This window comes from Saccopteryx bilineata, chromosome 3 (assembly GCF_036850765.1).
Source record: "Saccopteryx bilineata isolate mSacBil1 chromosome 3, mSacBil1_pri_phased_curated, whole genome shotgun sequence".
NCBI classification, from domain to species: domain Eukaryota; kingdom Metazoa; phylum Chordata; class Mammalia; order Chiroptera; family Emballonuridae; genus Saccopteryx; species Saccopteryx bilineata.
In genome coordinates this window covers 310,040,993-310,065,273 of record NC_089492.1, presented here as the reverse complement: position 1 = coordinate 310,065,273, position 24,281 = coordinate 310,040,993, and the positions used below count along the sequence as shown (strand labels likewise).

At 50.6% G+C, this 24,281-nt stretch overlaps 2 protein-coding genes across 4 annotated transcripts in view; one reads left to right on the top strand and one right to left on the bottom strand.

Annotated features, from left to right (window-relative positions):
- Positions 1 to 548: 548 nt before the first annotated feature.
- On the bottom strand, positions 549 to 19,450 carry GYS1 (glycogen synthase 1). 2 transcript variants are annotated; one of them, XM_066271583.1, is made up of 17 exons: positions 19,315 to 19,450; positions 18,855 to 19,025; positions 17,238 to 17,419; positions 14,907 to 15,098; positions 13,238 to 13,423; positions 12,865 to 13,009; positions 10,946 to 11,063; positions 10,561 to 10,681; positions 10,180 to 10,286; positions 8,980 to 9,039; positions 8,811 to 8,889; positions 5,216 to 5,329; positions 4,654 to 4,780; positions 3,380 to 3,475; positions 3,089 to 3,252; positions 2,104 to 2,184; positions 549 to 1,938 (listed from the first exon to the last, which is right to left on the bottom strand). In XM_066271583.1, exons 2-17 carry the CDS (start codon positions 18,970 to 18,972, stop codon positions 1,615 to 1,617), a joined length of 2,214 nt encoding a protein of 737 aa, XP_066127680.1. In that variant the 5' UTR covers positions 18,973 to 19,025; positions 19,315 to 19,450; the 3' UTR covers positions 549 to 1,614. The 2 variants fall into 2 exon arrangements, with proteins under 2 accessions (XP_066127680.1, XP_066127681.1); XM_066271584.1 differs by lacking the exon at positions 19,315 to 19,450 and adding an exon at positions 19,140 to 19,211.
- Positions 19,410 to 24,281, top strand: part of RUVBL2 (RuvB like AAA ATPase 2) — a 27,149-nt gene continuing 22,277 nt past the window's right edge. Inside the window, exons 1-2 of one of the 2 annotated variants that reach the window (XM_066271586.1) lie at positions 19,410 to 19,461; positions 19,681 to 19,715. In XM_066271586.1, the coding sequence (XP_066127683.1) occupies positions 19,704 to 19,715 (12 nt within the window). In that variant the 5' untranslated portion in view covers positions 19,410 to 19,461; positions 19,681 to 19,703. Of the gene's footprint in view, positions 19,462 to 19,680; positions 19,716 to 24,281 lie in introns of those variants that run through there. The other variant, XM_066271585.1, reaches the window with a different exon arrangement.

Here is a 24,281-nt window from a genome sequence, read left to right as displayed (position 1 = left end):
GAATCCAGAATAGCAATCCAAGTCTCTCCATGACAGCAGAATGAGACAAAGAGTCAGGGACCGAGGGGCAGGTTGGGGGACAAATGGAGGAAGGGGAAGGAAAGGGTGGAGGCAAAAAAGTGTGAGGATCCATGTGAGAGGTCCACCAAACCCTCACATTGTTGGACAAGACCTAGGATTCTAGCCTGACCAGGCGGTGGCGCAGTGGATAGAGCATTGGACTGGGATGCAGAGGACCCAGGTTCGAGACCCTGAGGTCACCAGCTTGAGCACGGGCTCATCTGGTTTGAGTAAAAGCTCACCAGCTTGAGCCCAAGGTCACTGGCTCGAGCAAGGGGTTACTCGGTCTGCTGAAGGCCCACGGTCAAGGCACATATGAGAAAGCAATCAATGAACAACTAAGGTGTTGCAATGCACAATGAAAAACTAATGATTGATGCTTCTCATTTCTCCATTCTTGTCTGTCTGTCCCTGTCTATCCCTCTCTCTTAAAAAAAAAAAAAAGACCTAGTTTTTCTTAAATATAGATGTATTTTTTCAACTCCACACATACTTCAATCATATCCCATCTACCTCCACTCCTGACTGCAAACCAAGTGCATCAGACAGCACAGCACACGTGAGGGGCATCTCCCTTTCACCAAACCTGGGGACAGGGCACAGCTTGGGGGCAGAAGAGCCTCGAGGTAAAAGTGGAAGCTAGAACTCAAGTGGGCTCAGTTTGAGACCAGGGGAAGGGGCCTAGGATGCAGCATAGTGGTAGTTCTAGATTCAGCAGCCGGGACCTAGAACCCAGTGGTTTCACGGTAGGCTAGGCGTTTGGAGGTTGTGGGGATAGAAAACAGCGAGGTCTGTCCTCAGCAGGACTCCCTGGAGGGCACAGAGCCTTGAGGTATGGGGGAGAAGTGAAACTCGGGGAAGGAGTAGGATCTGGTCCAGAACGAAATCCAGACCAAGACTGCATCTTCAGTAGCAGTGAGAAGCCGAGTTGTTCTGCTCCCCTCCCCCTTTGTTTAGCCAAATATGGAGGAAAAGCGGACCAGAGTTGGAGGCATCCTCCAGGCAGAACTGGACGCCACAGGAGGGCCAGAACCGAGTAAACATGTGGGCCCTGTCTGGGAGCCCAAGTTCTGGGGTTGAAATGGAGGACCTTTTGTATTCAGTTAACTCAAGTCCTTGAAAAGTGCTCCAACTCTGAACTTGATTGTCCCATTAGCAAGGAAGTATGTGGTTTCCAGCACTTGGCGGCCCCCAGTCCCGGCCTGAGCAGGAAGGGCATGCTTTGTATGCTGTCGAATTTGCAAGCCACAAAGGGTTCTAGGAGCCCAACCTGGAAGGCAACAGGCCAGGTTTCCTAAGACCTCTGGCACCATGACAATGACCTATTCCTGGCTTCTGTGACCCAGACCAGGCGTGGGAGTCTCAAGGGCACAGATTATGCATTCTGGAACCCAAAAAAAAGGCACGCGTTGTGGATTTTGGGGTGTTGAGGATTCCAAGGGCAGAGTTGGAGGGGCTGGAGTGTATGGTGGAGGGGGCAAGGCTATGGACCCCACAAAAGGTTTGGGATCTGGAGTTGGGAAGCAGGGTGGGTGGGGAATGTGGGGTGGGGACTTAGTTGCGCTCCTCCCCCAGGGAGCTGGCTGGGCTGAGAGGCTCGCTGGGGGTGCTGACTGAGCTGGAGGGCGCTGTGTCCACCGAGCTGCGCTTGCTTCCTCCGGTGGAAGAAGTACAGGAAGAGCGTCGAGGCCACTCAGGGGCACGGATGTTGCGGCGGTCCTTGGCGGCCTCCTCATCTTCATCGTAGCGCTCGCCTTCCTCATTCGGTGGCCGTTCCTGGGGATCTTCCTCATCCTCGCTCAGATGCGGGCTGGAGTGCCGAGACAGCGAAGGTGACGGAGGCACTGAGGCCGGCCGTGGGTAGCGGTAGCCCTGGGCCTGTGTGTGTGGTCGTGGGTACAAAGGGCAAAGTGAGCTGAGGTCCCTAGTCCCACCCTGGCGGCCACTGACCCCGAGGCCTTTCAACTCCAGGTGAGAAGCCCCCATTCCCAGCCCAGCCCTCTAGCTCCTGGCCCAGAGGGACCCCAGGCCAGGGCAACTCACCGTGTCAGCCTCATGGGGCTCGTAGGTGAAGTGTTCTGGAAAGGCCTTGGCCAGTGCCATGTGGCGCGCAGACATATAGTACTTAGGGGAAAAGAACAGGAGGCAACATCAGGGGTGGTGGCGGAACCTGATGGCCACAGCTTTTACGCAGATGAGCACACTGCATCATTTTCCATTGGCCCCTAAGGCTCAGGGCCTAAACCAGCAATTTTCAACCTGAGTGCCTCAAGAATTTTTAAAAGATGCAATATCCTGTGGTGGCGCAGTGGATAAAGCATCAACCTGGAATTGCTGAGGTTGCTGGTTCGAAACCCTGGGCTTGCCTGGTCAAGGCACATATGGGAGTTGATGCTTCCAGCTCCTCCCCCCCTTCTCTCTGTCTCTCCTCTCTCTTTCTCTCTCTCTCTCTCTTTCTCTCTCTCTCTCTCTCTCCCTCTCCTCTCTAAAATTAATAAATAAAAAATAAAAAATTAAAAGATGCAATATCTGACAATTTAGTTAGGAGCACTGACCTCTTTTCACTTACATTGGCAAATAAAAAAATGACAGCCAACACAATAGCCGTCTGCTGTGAATAAATCAAAATTATACCTATTTTTTTGGTCGGATTGGTAAAATATATTTTTCGATGTGCCACAGAATTTTAGTAATTAGTTTACATGTGTCATGAGATGAAAACGGTTGAAAATCCCTGGCCTAAGCCAATTATCTATTTTATGGCTCCACCCCTTATGTAGATATCAGAGCTGTGGATGGACAGTCTCTGAGTCAGGTTCCTTTGGCCACACCCTTATGCAAACAGGAGATTTTCTGGCTATTGTGGTCTTCCTGCAGACGTTGATTAATTTCTTAAAGGGACAGCAATCTTTACAAGTAGGAGGAGACCGTCTGCCCCTGCACCAGCCTTTGAGACTGAGGAACCAGAGACCCAGAACCTGAAGCGGCTGATTTACCAGCAGAGGACAGAAAACGGAGTTAGTTATACCCGGCCTAGATATTTCCAGTCCAGAAGGTCTGAGAGGCGCTCGGTGCGGTTCCGCTGGATGATGCGCTGACGCCTGGTCTGCTGACAGAAGCTGTAGAGGAAGGAGGTGAGCTGCGAGCAGGAGTCATCCAGGCTGCGGAACCGCCGGTCCAGAATGTAGATGCCTGTGGGGGCCAGGACAACGACTCAGAAAACAGACTGGGGAAACTTTCCTTTCCCCTGGGACACTGTAGCACCAGGACCCCTCCTCCCCAGGATTCAGGAGTCCTGGTTCTCAGTCTGGGCTCTGACCGTAAGCTGAAGGGTCTGCGATGTGCTCCTCCATGAAGCAGCCGAAACCGGAGAGGTTGGTGGAGACACTGGGGATGCCCATCACGGTGCACTCAGCTGCGGGAAGATGTGAGAAAGGTGCACTTAGCTTTCTTTCACCTTACCCTCTTAAATCTCTATAAAAGCCTCAGTAGCGCCCTCTGCTGGCACTTTTACCGAGTGCGGGCACTGTGCTGGGCAAGTCAGCTCAGAAATCCAGGTTGTGCTCTATTGCAGCCCCTGTTTCAGAAAAGGGAAGCTAAGAGGCTCAGAAAAAAGAAGTTACTTGCCCCAAGATCTAAGAATGAGGAAAAGTCTATAATTGGGCGGTAAAGATGCTAATTTATTGAGCTCTGGGGCAATGTCTGCCTTTCTTCTTAATCTTCACAACCTGTAAAATGCTTTCTTGTGCCAGACACACCATTTTGGATATTATAGCTACAGGTTGTTTTGACAGGAAGTAAGAAAAGGTCTCTTATTATTGCTACTGCTGTGGACAGAGTAAGTACTATGCTTTGTTTACTACCTTAAATAGCGTGGAGAAATGGTTCAAGGAATTTATTATAATTCTTATATAATGTCTCTAAAATCCTCTGTTTAATGACAAAAGAAAACACTAAATAGGACTTATGGGAAAAATAGGGTAGGGGCCGACTACACAAAACTTATGCACCGTTTTAACCACGGATGAAAGAAAACTGGCAAAATTCTGAATTATCATGCAAGCATAGTTTAAAAGACTTGTTAAGTTACTCATAAATTAAGAAGTACTACAGCAAATGTGGCATTTATTTAGCCTTAAAAACATGTGAAAGTAGCCTGATGGAAATGGGTAGGAGGGTTGAGTTTGGGGAGACCACAGCAAAACGCCTAAAAAATGAGGGAGAATTGCAAATAAGCTGTTCCAAAGAGCTGGTGTCCAAAAGTAGCCAACAGGAGGAAGGTGGAGCCGTTGGGTCCAGAGGAGAGAGCTCAGGGAGACTTTGCCACATTCAGTTGTGTTAGTGAACTGGGCGCTAAGCTGTTGTTATTGGGGGGTGGCAAATGTCAGCAAATTGGAAATCACGTGTGAAATGTGCACATCAGTACTCCAGTTACACATCACATGAGTGGCTGTGTCACAGACATGCTGTAGCAAGACACACTGTTGCCAATATCCCTGTTTTGCAGAGGAACTTGGGGCTCAGAGAAGGTGAGTGCCTTGTCCCGGGATCATGCCAGATCGGACCAGAACCCCAAAGCCATGATGCACTCACCCGGCGTGTAGCCCCAAGGCTCATAGTAGGAGGGGAAGACCCCAAGGTGGCAGCCACGGACAAACTCCTCATAGTCCACGGGCAGCAGGGGGCTCGTGGAGGAGAGGAACTCCGGGTGGAAAATCACCTGGCGGTGAAAGAGAAGGGCTCAGGCACCCTGTCCAACTACTGTCTGAGATCCCAGAGTGAAAAGCTTGTGTAAAGTTACACAAGTCAGTGGCAGGACAAAGATTTGAGTCCAAGTCTGTCTGCCTCCAAAGCTAAGGTTCTTTTTTTCCTTTTCTTTTTTTTTAGAGAGAGAGAGATAAGCATTGATTGTTATTCCACTTATTTATGCATTTATTGCTTGATTCTTGTATGCGCCCTGACCAGGGATGGCACCTGCAATCTTGCCTTTGGCATATCAGGATGATACTCTAGCCACCTGTGCTACCTAACCAAGGTTACTAAGGCTCTTTGTAGGGATAGTAGTCCTTTGGTAAATTCAGTAAAATAGGGAATGTGAGGCCAGGCTCCCTCCACCTTCCCACCAAGCCCAACCCACCCTGACCAGTGCCCTCACCTTGACCCTGTCAGCACTGCTGTTGAAGAGGCCAATTCGGCGGATAGTGGTCAGGATAGGGTCTGAGGAGTCATCCAGCATATTGTGGGTGCACACAGGGGGGAAAGACTGCCGCTGTAGGGGCCAGAAATGGGGAAGGAGTCAGGGAAGGTACATACTGACTTTGGCAATCCTAGGAGACTATAATTCTCACTAGGCTGTGGGGCAGAAAGCCCAAGAGATTAGCAGGATTTAAAGATTTCCTACATGGCTCTATGTGTAAAGGTTCTCTTCCTTTTAACCGCCATGAGCTAAAAAGAAACTACAATTCCCAGCTGTCTTTTGTGTGTGTGTGTGTGTGTGTGTGTATTTTTCCGAAGCTGGAAACGGGGAGAGACAGTCAGACAGACTCCCGCATGCGCCCGACCGGGATCCACCAGGCACGCCCACCAGGGGGCGATGCTCTGCCCATCCGGGGCGTTGCTCTGTTGCGACCAGAGGAACTCTAGCGCCTGGGGCAGAGGCCAAGGAGCCATCCCCAGCGCCCGGGCCATCTTTGCTCCAATGGAGCCTTGGCTGCGGGAGGGGAAGAGACAGAGAGGAAGGGGGGGGGTGGAGAAGCAGATGGGCGCTTCTCCTGTGTGCCCTGGCCGGGAATCGAACCCTGGACTTCCGCACGCCAGGCCAACGCTCCCCAGCTGTCTTTGAGGCAGAACTAGTGTTAACAAGTCCCTGTATGAACTACAGGAAGTTGTAGCGATTTTGTTCTGTATTCTTGGCTTTATCATCAAAGAAATTCAAAGAAACTTTAATTTCCCCCAGTGGACTGGGGGGTGGGAGGTGAGCAGAGACTGTATCATATGGTAGCAAGCTTCAGAGGCTGTGGAAATTGCAGATTTTGTTTTTTGCTATTGTCTTTTTTTTTTTTTCAGGGACAGAGAGAGAGTCAGAGAGAGGGATAGATGGGGACAGACAGACAGGAACAGAAAGAGATGAGAAGCATCAGTCATCAGTTTTTCATTGCAACACCTTAGTTGTTCATTGATTCCTTGCTCATATGTGCCTTGAATGAGGGCCTTCAGTAGAATGAGTAAGCCTTTGCTTGAGCCAGCGACCTTGAATCCAAGCTGGTGAGCTTTTTGCTTAAGCCAGATGAGCTCACGCTCAAGCTGGTGACCTCGGGGTCTCAAATCTGGGTACTCTGCATCCCAGTCCGACGCTCTATCCACTGCGCCACCGCCTGGTCAGGCTGTCTCTTATTTTTAACTTTATTCATTTTAGAGAGGGAAGAGAGAAAGGGGGGAGGAGCAGGAAACATCAACTCCCAAATGTGCCTTGACCAGACAAGTGCAGGGTTTTGAACCGGTGACCTCAGCATTTCAGGTCGAGGCTTTATCTACTGCACTACCACAGGTCAGGCCTGGAAATTGCAGATTTTTTTTTTTTTTGCTCTTTTTTTTTTGTATTTTTCTGAAGTTGGAAACGAGGAGGCAGTCAGACAGACTCCCGCATGCGCCCGACCGGGATCCACCGGACACGCCCACCAGGGGGCAATGCTCTGCCCATCTGGGGTGTTGCTCTGTTGCAACCAGAGCCATTCTAGCGCCTGAGGCAGAGGCCACAGAGCCATCCTCAGCACCCGGGCCAACTTTGCTCCAATGGAGCCTTGGCTGCAGGAGGGGAAGGAAGAAAGAGACAGAGAAGAAGGAGAGGGGGGAGGGGTGGAGAAGCAGATGGACGCTTCTCCTGTGTGCCCTGGCCGGGAATCGAACCTGGACTCCTGCACACCAGGCCGACGCTCTACCACTCAGCCAACCGGCCAGGGCCAGAAATTGCAGATTTTTAATGAAAATCTTGGATTTCTTTCTTTCCAACCTGTAATTGTCTGTACTTCCACCCCCAACAGAGGCCTAAAGAAACCACAATTCCCATGAGAGGAATGCCCACTGATTTCTTCCTTCAATTCCCATTGGAGGAGGATAGAGCTAGTATAACAGAAGTCTCTGGGTGGGTGGGGGCAAGTACTGCTGGGATGTTTTGTTTCTTGTACTATTCCTTCATTTCTCTCAAGAGTTCTCCACACCTTCAATCTACTGACTACAGCAAACCAAGAAATTACAACTCCCAGCAGCCCCAAAGCAGAAATATGCTTAGTGAGGCAGACTACCCTAGAGACTACTGGAAATTAGTTTGGCCAGAAACAATTAACCCCTGTTTGTGCTATATGACTGCCAAAGTTTTCTTTTTTCTATTTTTTTTGTGGCCGAGACAGAGAGAGTCATAGAGAGGGACAGACAGGGACAGCCAGACAGGAAGGGAGAGAGATGAGAAACATCAATTCTTTGTTGTGGCTCCTTAGTTGTTCATTGATTGCTTTCTCATATGTGCCTTGACCGGGGGGGGGGGGGGGGGGGGGGGGGGCGGGGGGGCGCTATAGCAGACCGAGTGACCCTTTACTTGAGCCAGTGACCTTGGTCTCAAGCTGGTGAGCCTTGCTCAAACCAGATGAGCCTGTGCTCAAGCTGGCGACCTTGGGGTTTTGAACCTGGGTCCTCCACATCCCAGTCCAATGCTCTATCCATTGCGCCACTGCCTGGTCAGGCAACTGCCTAAGTTTTCATTCCCCAGAGAATGACTCACCAACCTTGATCACAAGTGCCAAAGACCCTTGACTCCAGAGAATAAAAGAACTCTTAACTCCTAGACGTCTCTGGGCCAAGGGAAGCCTCAATGTAGCCAAAACACCCAGGGGCTACTGGGAATAGCAGTTCTCATTTGGTGTCTGACAATTTTCTGAGATAGTAGCTGCTGAGTTTTCAATGCTCAGAGAATAAGTCTTTCAGGTGACCACCTGACTATGTCTAAAAAGGTTCAACCAAACTACCACTTCTGGCAGTCTCTGGGGGCAGAGGTGGAGCTGGTATGCAGCAAGGCTTCAGGATAGCTGGGAGCTGAAGTTCTCCTTCTGTGGCTGCCTTGACTTTCTTGAGTTCCCTTCACCTGTTGTCCATTGACCCTGAGAATGCAAAGAAACTACAACTCTCAGCAGAATAAGCTATGGGAAATCAGGCTGCCTTACTGGCTTCTGAGAATTTATTTATTTTTTATATATTTATTTATTTACAGGGACAGAGAGTCAGAGAGAGGGATAGACAGGGACAGACAGACAGGAACGGAGAGAGAGATGAGAAGCATCAATCATCATTTTTTGTTGCAACACCTTAGTTGTTCATTGATTGCTTTCTCATATGTGCCTTGATCACCGGCCTTCAGCAGATCGAGTAACCCCTTGCTCGAGCCAGTGACCTTGGGTCCAAGCTGGTGAGCTTTTGCTCAAACCAGATGAGCCCGCACTCAAGGTGGCGACCTCTGGGTCTCGAACCTGGGTCCTCCGCATCCCAGTCCAATGCTCTATCCACTGCGCCACCGCCTGGTCAGGCGGCTTCTGAGAATTTAAATTCTACTAGTCAGCTCACACTGGACTTCAGTATTGATTCCTTTTAGTTGCCCAATAAAACAGAACTCCCAGCAATTGCTGGGGCCAGAGCTGACATGGCAAGCTGTCTCTGGGGCTTTTGGGAACTGCCATCCCTCTGCTCTGGGATCTAAACCATACCTGTGTGGCAAAGATAGCTCTCTTCATCATAGTGAAGTCCTCTTTGTCCAGCATCTTGTTCATGTCCGGGAGGCTCCCCCTGCAGGGGGAGCAGGGGTATGCAACTGAGAAGGAGTAAAGAGAAGGGAGAATGACCCAGAGCATGCAGGGCTGAGAGTAGGGCACTCACACCAACAAGGATTCATAAAGCTTCCTTCCGAACTTCTCCTTCACTGTGTTGGCAGTATCCCTGGAAAGAAAAGCACATCACATATACACCAACCACTTATTGTCAGGCTTTGGGGCAGCCCAGAAACTGAGGTCTGAGCATAGACTGGGGACCCAGGAGAGAGGTCCTGGAAAGCTCAGGTCCCTTGTTCTTTGCATCAGCTATGTGGCCAGGGATAGGTGGACCTCCCTCTCTGACTTCAGTGACTCATCAGTCATACCAAAATAAAAATAGCATTAACCTCAGAGATTTGCCATGAGAGCTGGATGAGGTCATGACAAGAAGTACACAGTGCCCAGCACACAGCAAGCCTTCCAGAAATGTCTGCTATTATTAGAACCTGTACTAGTCCTAGCAGTGGCAATGATAAGCCTCATTTCATAAAAAGGGAACATTATGTTGATAGAAGAGAATTTTATGTACACAAAGCTAGCAAATAGTGCCACCCTAAGGCCTCACTGACATCCCTCTGCTCACAATCCTCCCATAGCTCTGGCCTCATTTTCTATGCTTTCAGTATAGGGCACTCTGCTCCAGCCCTACTGGTCTCCTCACTTTGTCAAACACACCTCAGGGCCTTTGCACTGGCTGTTCCCCAAATCTAACAGGACTCCCTCCCTCATTTCTTCTATTGGTCTCTCCCCAATGGTGCTTTCTCAGTGTTGCCTGGCCTGACAACCCTGTCTCATATTTCTGTGCTGCTATTTATTTTTTTCTGCCACCACACTTTCTATAGAATTTTCTAGAATGTGAGCTCAGTGAGGGTAGGGATTTTATCTTTTTTGTTCACTTCTGTGTGCACTGGGCCCAGAACACATTAGGTGCTCAATGAACATGTGATGACTAATGGATGGGTTTTATAGATGGGGAAGCTAAGGATCAGAGAGGCATAGTGGTTTGCCTAAAGTCAGAAAGCCAGCAAGGATCAGTGGTACAAGTTGGACCTCGCTGGTTTGATATCAGAGCCCTGGTTGTGTGGTCACACTTGTCCCGTCTGCGACTTCTTACTGCCCCCACGCTGGAGATGGTCTTAAGCCAAGTGACTTCACTAGGAGAGTTGGTGGGGAAGGTTGATCATGTTACAGATGACAAAACTGAGAATCTAGGAGAAATGCTGGACCCAAAACACACAGCTAGGACCCTGGGCCAAGGGCTGCTGACCAAAGCTGCTTGCGCACGGCTTGGCCCTTGAGGGTTTCCACGTTGAAATTGTTGGTCCGAGCCGGCATGATGAAGAAGGCGACTACCGTCTGCTCACTGCTGTTGACCTGAGCAGAGGAAAGGGATCACACTGGAGGAGGCTGAGGCCACCCACCCTTTCCCGCTCCTCCAGACAACTAGTACCCTGCCGTGCCCCTACCTGTCAAGGAGAATTACAGAACAGAGTAACCATCCCCACTGGGAGTCCATCTTCTTTCTGGGTCTCTATACTCCCCCCTGACACAGGGGATTCTCTACCCCCACCTCCCTGGGTCTCTGTTCTTGCCAGTATGGACTGACGTTCTTGTCCTCCCTCCATCCCCCTCACAGCCCAGGCCTTACTCTGAGCAGATAGTTGAGCCGGGCCAAGGCCTCCAGGAAGACATCCGCCCCCTTGTTGGAGAATTCGTAGCGGCCAGCAATAAAGAAGTACAATGTCTTGTCCAAGTTAAAGTCCAGGTGCCTAGAGAAGCCATAAGGCAGGGTCAAGCTGAGACCCTCACCCTCTAGCCATGGCTTCGAAACGACAAACCCAAAAACTGCAGGGGCAAAGAACATCACAGACAGTGTAGAGGCATCATGGAGACTCCTGAGATGTGTGGTTATTTCCTCCTTAGATGGGGATCTAAGATCCTTTAATACTCAGCTGTTGTCCTGGCACTCAGGAGTTGCAGAGGCTGAGCCCCAACCCCTCCTCCCTAGAGAGCGAGGTATCTGGCCCACATACCCATAAAAATGGCCCCGCACAAACTCCTGGATTCGGGCTTTGCTCTGAGCATGGAGGTTCTGAAACTCATGCATGGCAGAGAACTTCTTTACATTCAGTCCATTGGGAGTCACGATATCTGGGAATAAGGGAGAAGGTCCCATGTTTCATTTCTTCATTTCTTTTTTTTTTTTTTTTTTTTAATTTTTTTTATTTATTCATTTTTTTAGAGAGGAGAGGGAGAGACGGAGAGAGAAGGAGGGAGGAGCTGGAAGCACCAATTCCCACATGTGCCTTGACCAGGCAAGCCCAGGGCTTCGAACCGGCGACCTCAGCATTTCCAGGTCCACGCTTTATCCACTGCGCCACCACAGATCAGGCATTTCTTCATTTCTTTATTCAGATCAATGTAGTTGAATAAATAATTGAAGGGAAGACCCCTTTTCTTTTTGAAATTTGCTTCAGTAGCACTTCTCTGGGTTCACCTGGTAACCCAGCTGCCCTGCCACTCAGACGCCTTCTTGCCCCATATTACTTGCTCATGTTCACAAGCATAACTACAACTCCCATCAGCTCCTGCAAATGGCTAACCAGATGGAAAACTAATCTACATTGGGGCTTCTGGGAGTTGTAGTTGTTTTGTTGGTCCCATACTACCCTGAGCTGGAAATGATTAAACATCTCCATACTGCTTCTCCCAGAATATACCCTCTACCTTCAAGCCTTTTTTAGCCTCACAAAAATTAAAAGCACATCACTGAAAAACTATAACCCCTATCAGCTCCTGGGATGAAATTCCAGGAATATAAGGAGCTGACAGCAGGCCCTGGCCAGTTGGCTCAGTGGTAGAGCGTCGGCCTGGCATGCAGGAGTCCCGGGTTCGATTCCTGGCCAGGGCACACAGGAGAGGCGCCCATCTGCTTCTCCACCCCTCCCCCTCACCTTCCTCGCTGTCTCTCTCTTTCCTTCCCGCAGCCAAGGCTCCAATGGAGCAAGGTTGGCCCAGGCACTGAGGGATGGCTCCATAGCCTCTGCCTCAGGCGCTAGAGTGGCTCTGGTCGCAACAGTGATGCCCCAAATGGGCAGAGCATCGCCCCCTGGTGGGCATGCCGGGTGGATCCCAGTCAGGCGCATGCGGGAGTCTGTCTGACTGCCTCCCTGTTTCCAACTTCAGAAAAATACCAAAAAAAAAAAAAAAAAAAAAAGGAGCTGACAGCTAAAGGACTTCTGGGAGCTGTAGTTCTCACCATACATCCACAGAGAATCAATGCTATAGCCTGGGAAAAATAAATAATTCTCTAACACTGCTTTTCTCAAGAACAAAATCCAATGAACTGCCATCTCCTTTCAGAAGACCAATATCTATATTAGCCAATAAAAGAATTTTAACGCCTGACCAGGAGGTGGCGCAGTGGATAGAGCGTCGGACTGGGATGCGGAAGGACCCAGGTTTGAGACCCCGAGGTCGCCAGCTTGAGTGCAGACTCATCTGGTTTGAGCAAAGCTCACCAGCTTGGACCCAAGGTCACTGGCTCAAGCAAGGGGTTACACGTTCTGCTGAAGGCCCACGGTCAAGGCACATATGAGAAAGCAATCAATGAACAACTAAGGTGTTGCAACACGCAATGGAAAAACTGATGATTGATGCTTCTCATCTCTCTCCATTCCTGTCTGTCTGTCCCTGTCTATCCCTCTCTCTAACTCACTCTCTGTCTCTGTAAAAAAAAAAAATAATTAAAAAAAAAAGAATTTTAACAATTTCTGAAATTAATATCAAAGAAACTACACCTCCCATTAGCCTCTAGGGTGTACAGGTCACCTACCAAGGGCCTTCTGAGAGTTGTAATTCTCTGCTCTTTACAGTAAAATAATTGCTATGGGCCTTGGCACAAGTAACCAACTACGTCATTCAGGACTAGGGATCCCAGCTTATCATCTACCTGGTTTCCTCTTGAGTAGATGCTGAGCCTCGATGGCAGTGATCTGGGACACAGTAGTGAAGACATGAGCGCAGTGGGCAGCTGCCCGCTCCATGCAGTAGCGGTGATAGATTTGCCTCTCACCTGCTTCCTTGTCCACATTGAACTGGGCAGCAAAAAAGGACAATTAGGTTAGGAGCACTGGGTAGAAGTCTGAAAGTCCAGACTCTGGGGTGTCCTGGGGGAAGTTGGAGGCTGGACTTCTGGGTCTAAGGAGGAGAGCACTGGAGACTCCTGGGTCCTGAAAGGGAGTGTGATCCCCTGGGCCTTTGCAGACAGCTTTGGGCTGTCCTGAAATACTAGCAGCTCCCAACTTGCCACATTCCCAGCTCACATTCTCCAGGTTGTTGTAGAAGTCCACGGAGCCGGCACACAGGTAGCGCCCCAGCAGCGTGGCGTGGGTGGTGAAGATCGTAGCCACAGGCAGCCGCCGGGCACGACACAAGCAGAGCCCAACACCTGCCAACCATTCATGGAAGTGTGCAGCCACATGCGGCTTCTCCTCACTCTGGGCCAGGAACTGTGGGGCAACAGGGACAGGCTGCTGTGTTTCCACGTGTGATGTAGAGACAATCAGCAATCCCCAGTGTGGACAAGGCGGCGGAGAGAGGCAGGCAAATCTATCACTGCCACTGCACAGAGTAAATGGTGGCTGACTGCCATCCTAGAGGACAAGGAACTATAAAATTCTTGGGGCAGCCGGACCAGATGACCTCATCCCTGGGGTCTCATAGGAGCTGGAGTTATTTTGGCCAACCTTCTAAGTCACAGCAAGACTGAACTGGAACCCTGGCCAGTTGGCTCAGTGGTAGAGTGTTGGCCCGGCGTGTGCAAGTCCCAGGTTCAATTCTCAGCCAGGGCACAGAGGAGAAGCACCCATCTGCTTCTCCACCCTTCTCTCCTTTTTTTCTATCTCTCTCTTCCCCTCCTGCAACCAAGACTCCATTGGAGCAAAGTTGGCCCAGGCTCTGAGGACGGCTCCATGGCCTCCACCTCAGGTGCTAGAATGTCTCCGGTTGCAACGGAGCAATGGCCTAGATGGGGAGAGCATCGCCCCCTGGTGGGCATGCCGGGTGGATCCCAGTCAGGCGCATGTGGGAGTCTGTCTCTCTGCCTCCCGCTTCTCACTTAAGAAAAAAAAAAAAAAACTGAACTGGAAAGACTAAAATTTTAATGTCCCCAATACCTGGACACAATTCCTGGAGACCTTTTTTTTTTTTTTAATAAAGATTTTATTTATTCATTATACAGAGGGGAGAGAGAGAGAGAGAGAGAGAGAGAGAGAGAGAGAAGGGGGGAGGAGCAGAAAGCATCAACTCCCATATGTGCCTTGACCAGGCAAGCCCAGGGTTTTGAACCGGCAACCTCAGCGTTTCTAGGTTGACACTTTATCCACTATGCCACCACAGGTCAGGCTCCTGGAGACCTTTTATCTCAATCATGAGTATGCGTGTACTTAATACTGGGTAAAGGATTATAACTCCCGGAATACAACAGAAGCAGCCAGTTTATAAATTGCTTATCCTGGGGCATGAGAAATAAAGTTTCTCAAGCTCTTTAAAACCTAAAAGGGGGTCAGAACCAAGTTTCCTGGTTCTCAGATAGGCTGGCATTTCCCAAACATCCAGGGCTCCATCTAAGAACCAAGTCTAACCGCTATCAGGCTAGAGAACTACAACTCCCAGAATCCCCTCCAAGCCAGGCCAACCCAAGAGCTAATGGCAGAATTCCTATACCTGAAAAGCTAGAGTGAATAAAGCTGAGGTTGAGAGTTTGGGTCTCTGAGGAAAAAAAAACATCTGGGTCCTTGGACATCCATGCTCCCAAAGATAAGAGTTAATCCTTGGATTAAAGGATTTACTACTCCCAGAATGCCCTGAAAGAAACCAGTTCCCCTCTGGCCCCCACCCAGATCCCTCTAGCAAAGGGCTGATGGCGATTGTATCATTAGTTTTGGGCCTAGTTTCAAAAGGAGTGACATGAGGACCAGTAGTGGGGCCTACCTCACCCAGGAACCAGGTGGTGAGGAAGCCAAAAAGGACGGCATCGTTGGCCTCACGGTCGTACCAGGGCACCCCGATGCTGCAGGTGTCCCAGAGCTCCCCCTTCCAGCGCTCCAGGGCCCAGGCTGAGGCACCCACGTCCAGGAGTACCACCAGGGGGCTCCCCTCGATCAGCCAGCGTCCAAAATACACCTGGGGAGACGCACAGGGAGGCTTAGGGCTTTGACCACGGTCTCTGGGCACAGCGTCCGTGTTTCCCCCACCAGCAGGCAGATGTCTGGGCTTACCAGTCACTTCTTCCATCCTGTTTCTGCATTCGCTGATCATTTCTCACCCACTGCCTTATTTCGCTATTTGCTGTTCATTATTCCCACCACAGTCTTTTCCCATCTTTGTTGCAACATTTTTCCTGTCCTTGCTTAGTTTCTGTAACTGCTGCTCTCTCCACTGTACCTCCCCCCCACACACACCTGCTGCCTCCTTTCTCTCCTTCTGACCACACATTTCACATGTCTGTCTCTGTGCCCTGGCTGCCTTGTTTTTCTACCCTGCTAATCATTATTCCGACTACCGTCTTGTTTCTGTTCGCTGCCACATTTCTCCCACCCATTGCGCTGTTTCTGACCCTTTCACTGTATCGTCACCTGTTGCCTCCTTTTTTATTTTTAAGATTTTATTTATTGATTTGAGAGAGAGAGAAGGAGGGAAAGGGAAGAGCAGGAAACATCAACTCATAGTATGTGCCTTGACCAGGGAAACCCGGGGTTTCAGACCGGAGACCTCAGCATGACAGGTCGACACTTTATCCACTTATCCACTGCGCCGCCACAGGGCAGGCTTACCTGCAGCCTCTTTCCTCTACCCTTAGGCCCATGCTGTACTCGGCAGCCACACTTCCACCACCCTCTGCTCTGCTTTCCCGTCTTAGGGCTGCATTTTTCTACCCAATGCTATGTGTGTCAGCCTCGCTGTCTCATTTCTGCCCCTGCCACATTTTCCTGGTCTGCTTCTTTTCTTCCTGAGACCGTGGCCTAGGTTCTAGGCCTGCTGCCACAGCTTTATCCAGCTGACCAGCAGTCACCCTCCTCCCCAACCTGGTCCTTCCCAGCCCTGGGAGCCTGACCCTGGTGCCCCTCCCCCTCCCAGCTGTTGTCTGCCCTTTTGCTAGGGGGGGGCTATTCTTAGGCCCCCAGCATGTGGGGAACAGCTGCCATGGGGGGAGGGCTGGGTTGCCCTAGGGTTCCTTGGGGACACCTCTGGCCTGACTGGGCTCTAGACCCCACCCCAAACCAGGAGCTGTGAAGGAAGGAAGGAACCACTGTACCTGTCCTTCCCGAGTCCCAAGCTGCCTGTCCTTCAGACCCCTTGGCCTCACACCCCTCTCTTTGGGCACCAGCCGCTGCTCTGTGCTGATGCTTCAGCCCTCACCCAGAGCCCTGAGGCTCTGCCCCCCCCCTTCAATCCCTGGCTCTGCCCACAGAAACTCTCTCCTCAGACTCTGCCTGATGACTGCTCCTCTCTTCATCAGCATTTCATCTTCCTCTACCTTCTATGTCATTCTCTCTGAAACATCGGGCTGTCTCTCTCCTGTACCCAGACCCTGTTTCTTTCCTTAATGCTGTAGTCCCTGTGGGGTAGGGGAACCACCATCACCTTTTGGGACACTCAGTCTCTCTCCGTCCCTCTCTCTCCTTTGTCTGTCTGTCCACCTCACTCTGCAAGTTCGGCTATTTACAGTAATAAAGATGACGATGATAATAATAACCATGACGATAATAGCTCACCCACATTGCTAACTTCATGCCAAGAACTGAACTGAAAACTTTATTAACGATTTCATCCTCCCATAACCCCATCAGGCAGATGCTGCTAGCCAAGGTCACATGAACCGGAAATGGAGAAGACAAATTTGAACTTCAGGCTCTAGAACTCCTACTCCGGCCACTTGCCTCACTCCAAGTCTACCTCCCCTGGGTTCTGGCTGGCTGTCCTTCTTTCCATTTCACTTTTTCTCTCCCTGTGTCTGAGGATCTTGGCCTCTTGGAACCATCTTTCAGTCTCTCCTATACCTTCTGTCTTGTCTCTCTATTTAGCAATGTCTTAGAGCTTGGGGTTTACCCACCCACTTGATGGGGACCTGCATCTGTCTAAGTGTCTACTGTACCTCCACTATATCTGCTCGGAAAAGTACCAGGTCACCCTGTCTTTCTGTCCCTGCCTCCCTCTTTCCCAGGGGCTGTGTCCCCCACCCCACCCACCCCTTCTCCATATGCTGCTCCCACCCTGACTGCACGCACCCACCTACCTGCCCTTGGCTGAGCCATTTCCCACCTTGCAGCCCTTGCTGTTCATGGAGTCCAGAGTCCTCTTCAGAGCTGGGGTTGGGGGCTCGAGCAGCTCCACCTGGGTCCTCACTCCCTGCTCCGTGTACGGTCCTACCAGGTAGTAGTTGTCGCCCCACTCATCTCCTGTCACCTTCGCCTTTGTCTGCAGTACCGTGTAGATGCCGCCCACTGTGGGCCCCAGCCCATGAGGACAGGCCCCAGCTGAGGTCCACAGGTCTGGGCCCTGGGGCAGGGTGGGGCCCTGGGAGATGCTGAAGCCCAGACTTCTGGTTTAGAGGGAAGAGGGGACTGGGAGCTCGTACATCGGAGTCAGAGGGAGGAGGAGATAGGGGCTGGAGGACAGTCCTCCTGGGTCTAAGGGAGAAGGGGGCTGGAGTTGGAGCTTTAAGGGGGGAGGGGACTCAGGCTAGACTTCGGAGTCTGAGGGAATTAGGGGCTGGGGCCCCAAGGATGACAGAAGCTGACAAGGATTATCAGGCCCCAGGTTCCCCAGTTCTCAGCTTACAGGAGCTGGGTGTAAATTCTCAATCAGGCTTGAGGACACAGTAGGGCCCTATTTGGCTCCCCATAGTTGCCCAAGAACAGCTGGAATTGTCAATCCTTGCCCACCAGGGACTCTGTTGACCTGTTCCCCAGTCTCCTCTCCCCAACCGGAGACACAGGCAGACACAGGCAGATGGGACCCTGCCCCTCCCAGAACTCCACTGCAGGAGCCTGGGCCCCCAAGCCTCCTGACCTCCTGGAGCTTGGGCTCTGGTAATACATGGCTCTGTGTTCACAGGTGTAAGACTCAGTCCCTTTCTCTCCCAAGATTTAGCTAAGCAAAAAACCCCACCTCCCTCACTTATGAGGAGCAAGAGGCAGTAGCTGGCAGGCTTGCAGCCCCACCTGGTTCTCCACACCTGGAGCCTCAGGCTCTCTGGAGCCCTGGACACAGAAATCCAGGGCCCCAGCCACTCCCATCCCAGGGCCCAGCCCCTGACCAACTTAGGACTTCCCAGCCTTCCCTCATTCCAGTACCAAGTGGTATGGCACAGGCACCTCTACTTCTAGGAACCCATCGCTAAAGGCCTTCACCTCCTTCAGAGCCTAGGCCCCAACTCTCTCCCATGCTGGAATCTAAAAATTAGAAACTCCAGTCCCCTCCCATCTTTACTCTCAAGTGACCAGTTCCTCCATACTCCCAACACTTTTTATGCATTCTGTCCCACAGTCAGCTTTCTTCCAAATCCTGAAAGCCACAGTATGAAACCCAGGTTTGTACTAAGAAGTGTCAACACCCCCAATCTCATTTCTCGATCAGGACCCAAGTATGGGGAACCTCCCTCCCAGACCTGAGAATCTTTCAGATTAGTCCCTCTTCCCTAGGACCCAGGACTGGACCTTCCAGTCTCCTTTTATCTTAACAGCCAGAAGACTCATCTCCACCCCTCCAGGGTCCAGGGGACATATCCCAGTCCCTCCCCAAGGACACAGGAGTCATAGGTTCCTTGCCCAGAACCCGAGTCATGGGATGTAGCCCTGTCCCCATATCACTCGAGAATCCCCGGCCCCCATCCCCAACTGTCCTTTTCATCCGGTCCCCACCACCTGCAGTGCTCACCTTTGTTAGCCACCTCCCAGGCCACTTCGAAGAGTACTGAGTTCTCCAGGTCGAAATCATCCTCCCAATCTTCCAGTCCCGGCAGTGAGGTGACGGATAAAGTGCGGTTAAGAGGCATGGCCGACGCGGGAAGGGGGCTCCAGGGGCCACAGGTAGGGGTACCGGAGGTGTCTGCGGAATGCACCCGGTAAGGCGTAAGGCCAGGTAGCTGGCGCCTGAAGGGAAGCTTGCAACGCCCTCGGCTTCCTATTGCAAGACTACACCCCCGCCCTCAGGCGCTCGGACCTAAGCAGGAGGCGGACGCAGAGTCACTGAGCCCTATGGGGGTCCTGCAGTAAAACCTTGCGGCCACCAGGAGGCAGTGCCCGCCCCCCGGGCAGCGCCATTGGTCTGAGCCTGGGGTCGGGGCTCCCACGTCTCCTCATTGGTGGACAGCGTAGGGCTCGCTCTGCCCCGCTACCTTTTTAGTGGTCGCTGCGCTAAGTGATTGGTCTTTAGCTCCTTCAATCCGAAGCGTGAGGGCCCTCTAAATTGCGCGGGGGGAAGGGAAGTGGGTGGAATAAGGAGGAAGGGGAGCGTGGGGAACGTGTAGTTGCTCAGAGAAGTGGTAAGAATTTTGCAATCGGCTTCAGCAAGGACGCTTGGGTAAAAGGAGGAGGAGCCAGGAGGGGTTGGGAACGGACCCAGGAGTTTCGGCCTAAAAAGTGACGACTTGTCCTACAAGGAGAGTTTGCATATTTATGAGGAACCACCGAGACCTTTGGAGGATCTGGCAGTCTAGAGGGGCCAGAACGCCTCGTACTTATTACGTTTCCGTTTCCGTTAGGATATTGGCGGTTGGTGAGCATCATGGCAACCGTGGTAAGTGTCGGCGTGCGGAGGACCGAGGAGCAAACCTGTTCCCTCCAGTCTGTTGGAGGAGCGGGCCGGGAGGTTCGGACTCCTGGGTCTGAGGGAGGAGAATAGAAAGGTCTTGGATCCCGGAGTCCTGGGTTCCAGTGGATATTTACGGTCTTAGTGGTCAGCTCTGATAGCAACTCCAATTTCCATCCTCTGGGCGCAATCAGTGGCCAATTCTGCAGTCCTTTGCCTTAAAGTCTGTGGAAGGCTAATCAATAAAATAAACACTTTTTAAAAAGAGAATGATCAGGTACACTGGGGCTGGCACCAAGTACTTGCTTTAAAAATATCTGAATGGAAAAGGGTGGGGCGTCCGGATGCCTGGGTTCCCGTGGTAACTCCAGTTCAGATGAGGGAAAGGTGGCAGTGAGAGTTACTGGTGCTGGGGGATGAAATTTGAGTCTTGCCATTTCCACAGCAAGGGGGTGAATTGGGAAGCAGAAGAGGAAAGAGCAGTGGCCATACTCCTGAGACTCAGTTCCCATGAGTGTGGTTTAAGTATTGGAAGTATAGGGGCTGGTGCGTGCTGAGTTTTAAAATGACCTCTGTTTCCAAGGGGTTAGTCGGCATCAGGGGATCGATTGGAGAGGCTTATGGTGAAAGGCAAAGCCTTGTAGGAAGTGGGTCTGTCTAGTTGGGATTGCTAAGGGTTGAGATTTCTGGATTCATGTCTATTTTTGGCCTCAAGTGAAATATGATAGCCTGTGTAAGGTGTGTGGGAGGTATGTTCTCATTTTTCTGATAGTGGTTTGGGGGCAGTGACCAGTGGTCTCAGTTTCCAACATCAATGGAGATAGAGTAAGTGGGAGGGGCCACAAACAGCAAGGGAGGAGCCTTGTGACCACGTGGAGGTCAGGAAGTCTAAACTTTTTTTTTTTTTTTTTAATTCATTTTTAGAGAGGAGAGAGAGAAACAGAGAGAGAGAAGGGGGGAGGAGCTGGAAGCATCAACTCCCATATGTGCCTTGACCAGGCAAGCCCAGGGTTTCGAACTGGCAATCTCAGCATTTCCAGGTCGATGCTTTATCCACTGCGCCACCACAGGTCAGGCTTTTTTTTTTTTTTTTTTTAACAGAGTCAGAGATGGATAGACAGGGACAGACAGAAAGAAACGGAGATATGAGAAGCATCAATCATTAGTTTTTCATTGTGCGTTGCAACACCTTAGTTGTTCATTGATTGCTTTCTTATACGTGCCTTGACCGGGGGCCTTCAGCAGACCGAGTAACCCCCTGCTCGAGCCAGTGACCTTGGGTCCAAACTGGTGAGCTTTTTGCTCAAACCAGATTAACCCGCAGTCATGCTGGCGACCTCGGGTATCGATCCTGGGTCCTCTGCATCCTAGTCCAACGCTCTATCCACTGCGCCACCGCTTGGTCAGGCAGGAAGTCTAAACTCTTGGTTCCAAAGACAGGAGGGTTCTCTTAGGTTGGATGCCTGCGTCTCCTCATTCTGATGGAAGAAGAGAGACTTGTGGGAAGGAAGGAGGGTTGGGTACAGTTGGCCAAGGAGCTGGGTCAGCATACTGGCTTTTTTTTTTTTTTAATACACTTCAGAGAAAGAGAAAGTGATACGTATGAGAGAGATAGAGAGAGAGAGAGAGAGAGAAACATCAATTTGTTATTCCACCCACTTATGCATTCATCATTTGATTCTTATATGTGCCCTGACCAGGTATTGAACCCATAACCTTGGCATAGCCGGATGATGCTCCAACCGAGTCACCCAGCCAGGACTATGCTGGCTTCTTTTTTCTTTTTTTTTGTATTTTTTCTGAAGCTGGAAACGGGGAGAGACAGTCAAACAGACTCCCGCATGCGCTCGACAGGGATCCACCCGGCACGCCCCTGGTGGGGCGACGCTCTGCCCACCAGGGGGCGATGCTCTGCCCCTCCGGGGAGTCGCTCTGTTGCAACCAGAGCCACTCCAGTGCCTGGGGCAGAGGCCAAGGAGCCATCCCCAGCGCCCGGGCCATCTTTGCTCCAATGGAGCCTCACTGCAGGAGGGGAAGAGAGAGACAGAGAGGAAGGAGAGAGGGAGGGGTGGAGAAGCAGATGGGCGCTTCTGTGTGCCCTGGCCGGGAATTGAACCCGGTACTTCTGCACGCCAGGCCGACGCTCTACCACTGAGCCAACCGGCCAGGGCCCCATGCTGGCTTCTTAAGCTTTCTTTTCCTTATTAGGAATTATGAAATATTCTGAAGTGTCAGAAAGTAATATAACAGACACTTAAGGAACCATCACCCAGGTTTTTTGTTGTTGTTTTTCTTCTCCTTGTGGTAGAGACAGAGTCAGAGAGAGAAGGACAGAAAGACAGGAAGGGAGAGAGATGAAAAACATCAGTTCTTCATTGCGGTTCCTTAGTTGTTCATTGATTGCTTTCTCATATGTGCCTTGACCGGGGTGGGGGGGTGGGGGGGGCTACAGCAGACTGAGTGACCCCTTGCTCAAGCCAGTGACCAAGCTGGGTCCAAGCTGGTGAGCTTTGCTCAAACCAGATGAGCTCATGCTCAAGCTTGCGAGCTCGAGGTCTTGAACCTGGGTCCTCCGCATCCCAGTCCGACACTATCCACTGCACCACCGCCTGGTCAGGCCACCCAGGTTTTTTGAAAAGTTTTATTACAATATAATTTGTATCCCATATAATTTACTCATTTACAGTATGTATTTCAGTGGCTTTTAGGCCATTCACAGAGTTGTGCACTTTCAATCACTTTTAAAACATTTCATCATTCTGAAAAGAAACCTCATTCCTCTTAACTACCCCCTTCAATCCTACCATGCCCCTATCCCCCAGCTGTAGGCAACCACTAATCGCCTTTCTCTCCATGGATTTGCCTATTCTGGACATTACATATAAATGAAATCATATAATGTGTGGTTCTTTGTGTCTGGCTTCTTTTTCTTTGTATAATGTGTTTTTTTTAATGGTTTTATTTATTGAATTTTTTAAGAGAGAGATAAAAGGAAGGAGGCAGGAACAGGAAGCATCAACTCATAGTAGTTGCTTCTTGTATGCACCTTGACCAGGCAAGCCCAAGGTTTCAAACCAGTCACTTCAGCATTCCTGGTCAACACTTTATCCACTGTGCCACCACAGGTCAGGCAGCATAATGTTTTCAAGGTTCACCCTTTTTTTTTTTTTTTTAACAGAAACAGAAAGGGACAGATAGGAACAGACAGACAGGAAGGGAGAGAGATGAGAAGCATCAATTCTTTGTTGCGGCACCTTAGTTGTTCATTGATTGCATTCTTATATGTGCCTTGACTGGGGTGGGGGGCTACAGCATAGTGAGTGACCCCTTGCTTAAGCCAGCGACCTAGGGCTCAAGCTGGTGAGCCTTGCTCAAACCAGATGAGCCCACGCTCAAGCTGGCAACCTCGGGATTTCGAACCTAGGTCTTCCACGTCCTAGTCTGATGCCCTATCCACTGTGCCACCACCTGGTCAGGCTCAGGGTTCACCCATGTTGTATCATGGTTCAGAACTTTGTTCCTTTATATGGCTGACTAATATTCCACTATATGATTATGTCATGTTTTATTTCTCATTTCATCAGTTGATACATATTTTAGGTTGTTTTTACCTTTTGGCTATGAATAGTGCTGTTATTAGCAATCATGTGAATTTCCAGTGGGTTCTTTTTTTTTTTTTTCTTGTGACAGAGATAGAGAGAGGGACAGATAGGAACAGACAGACAGGAAGGGAGAGATGAGAAGCATCAATTCTTTGTTGCAGCTCCTTAGTTGTTCATTGATTGCTTTCTCATATGTGCCTTGACCTGGGGGCTACAGTAGACCGAGTGACCCCTTGCTCAAACCACATGAGCCCGAGCTCAAGCCAGTGACCTTGGGGTTTCAAACCTGAGTCCTCTGCGTCCCAGTCTGATGCTCTATCCACTGTGCCACCGCCTGGTCAGGCTCCAGTGGGTTCTTTTTTTTTTTTTTTTTTAATTTATTTATTTATTTAGTGACAGAGACAGAGAGAGTCAGAGAGAGGGACAGATAGGGACAGACAGGAAGGGAGAGAGATGAGAAGCATCAATTCTTCGTTGTGGCACCTTAGTTGTTTATTGATTGCCTTCTCATATGTGCCTTGACCGGGGGAATCACAGCATACTGAGTGAGCCAGCGACCTTGGGCTCAAGCTGGTGAGTCTTGCTCAAAGCAGATGAGCCCACGCTCAAGCTGGTGACCTTGGGGTCTCGAACTTGGGTCCTCCGCATCCCAGTCCAACGTTCTATCCACTGTGCCACTGCCTGGGCAGGCTCCAGTGGGTTCTTAAATTGTCCGAGGTGATGTTTACTCATCTCTTTCCCCTACATGAAAAGGGGTGGTGGCTAGCTTCTCTCTCTCTCTCTCTCTCTCTTTTTTTTTTTTTTGTGGCAGAGTCAGAGATAAGGACAGACAGACAGGAAGGGAGAGAGATGAGAAACATCAATTCTTCATTGCGACATCTTAGTTGTTCATTGATTGCTTTCTCATATGTGCCTTGACCAGAGGGCTACAGCAGACCAAGTGACCCCTTGC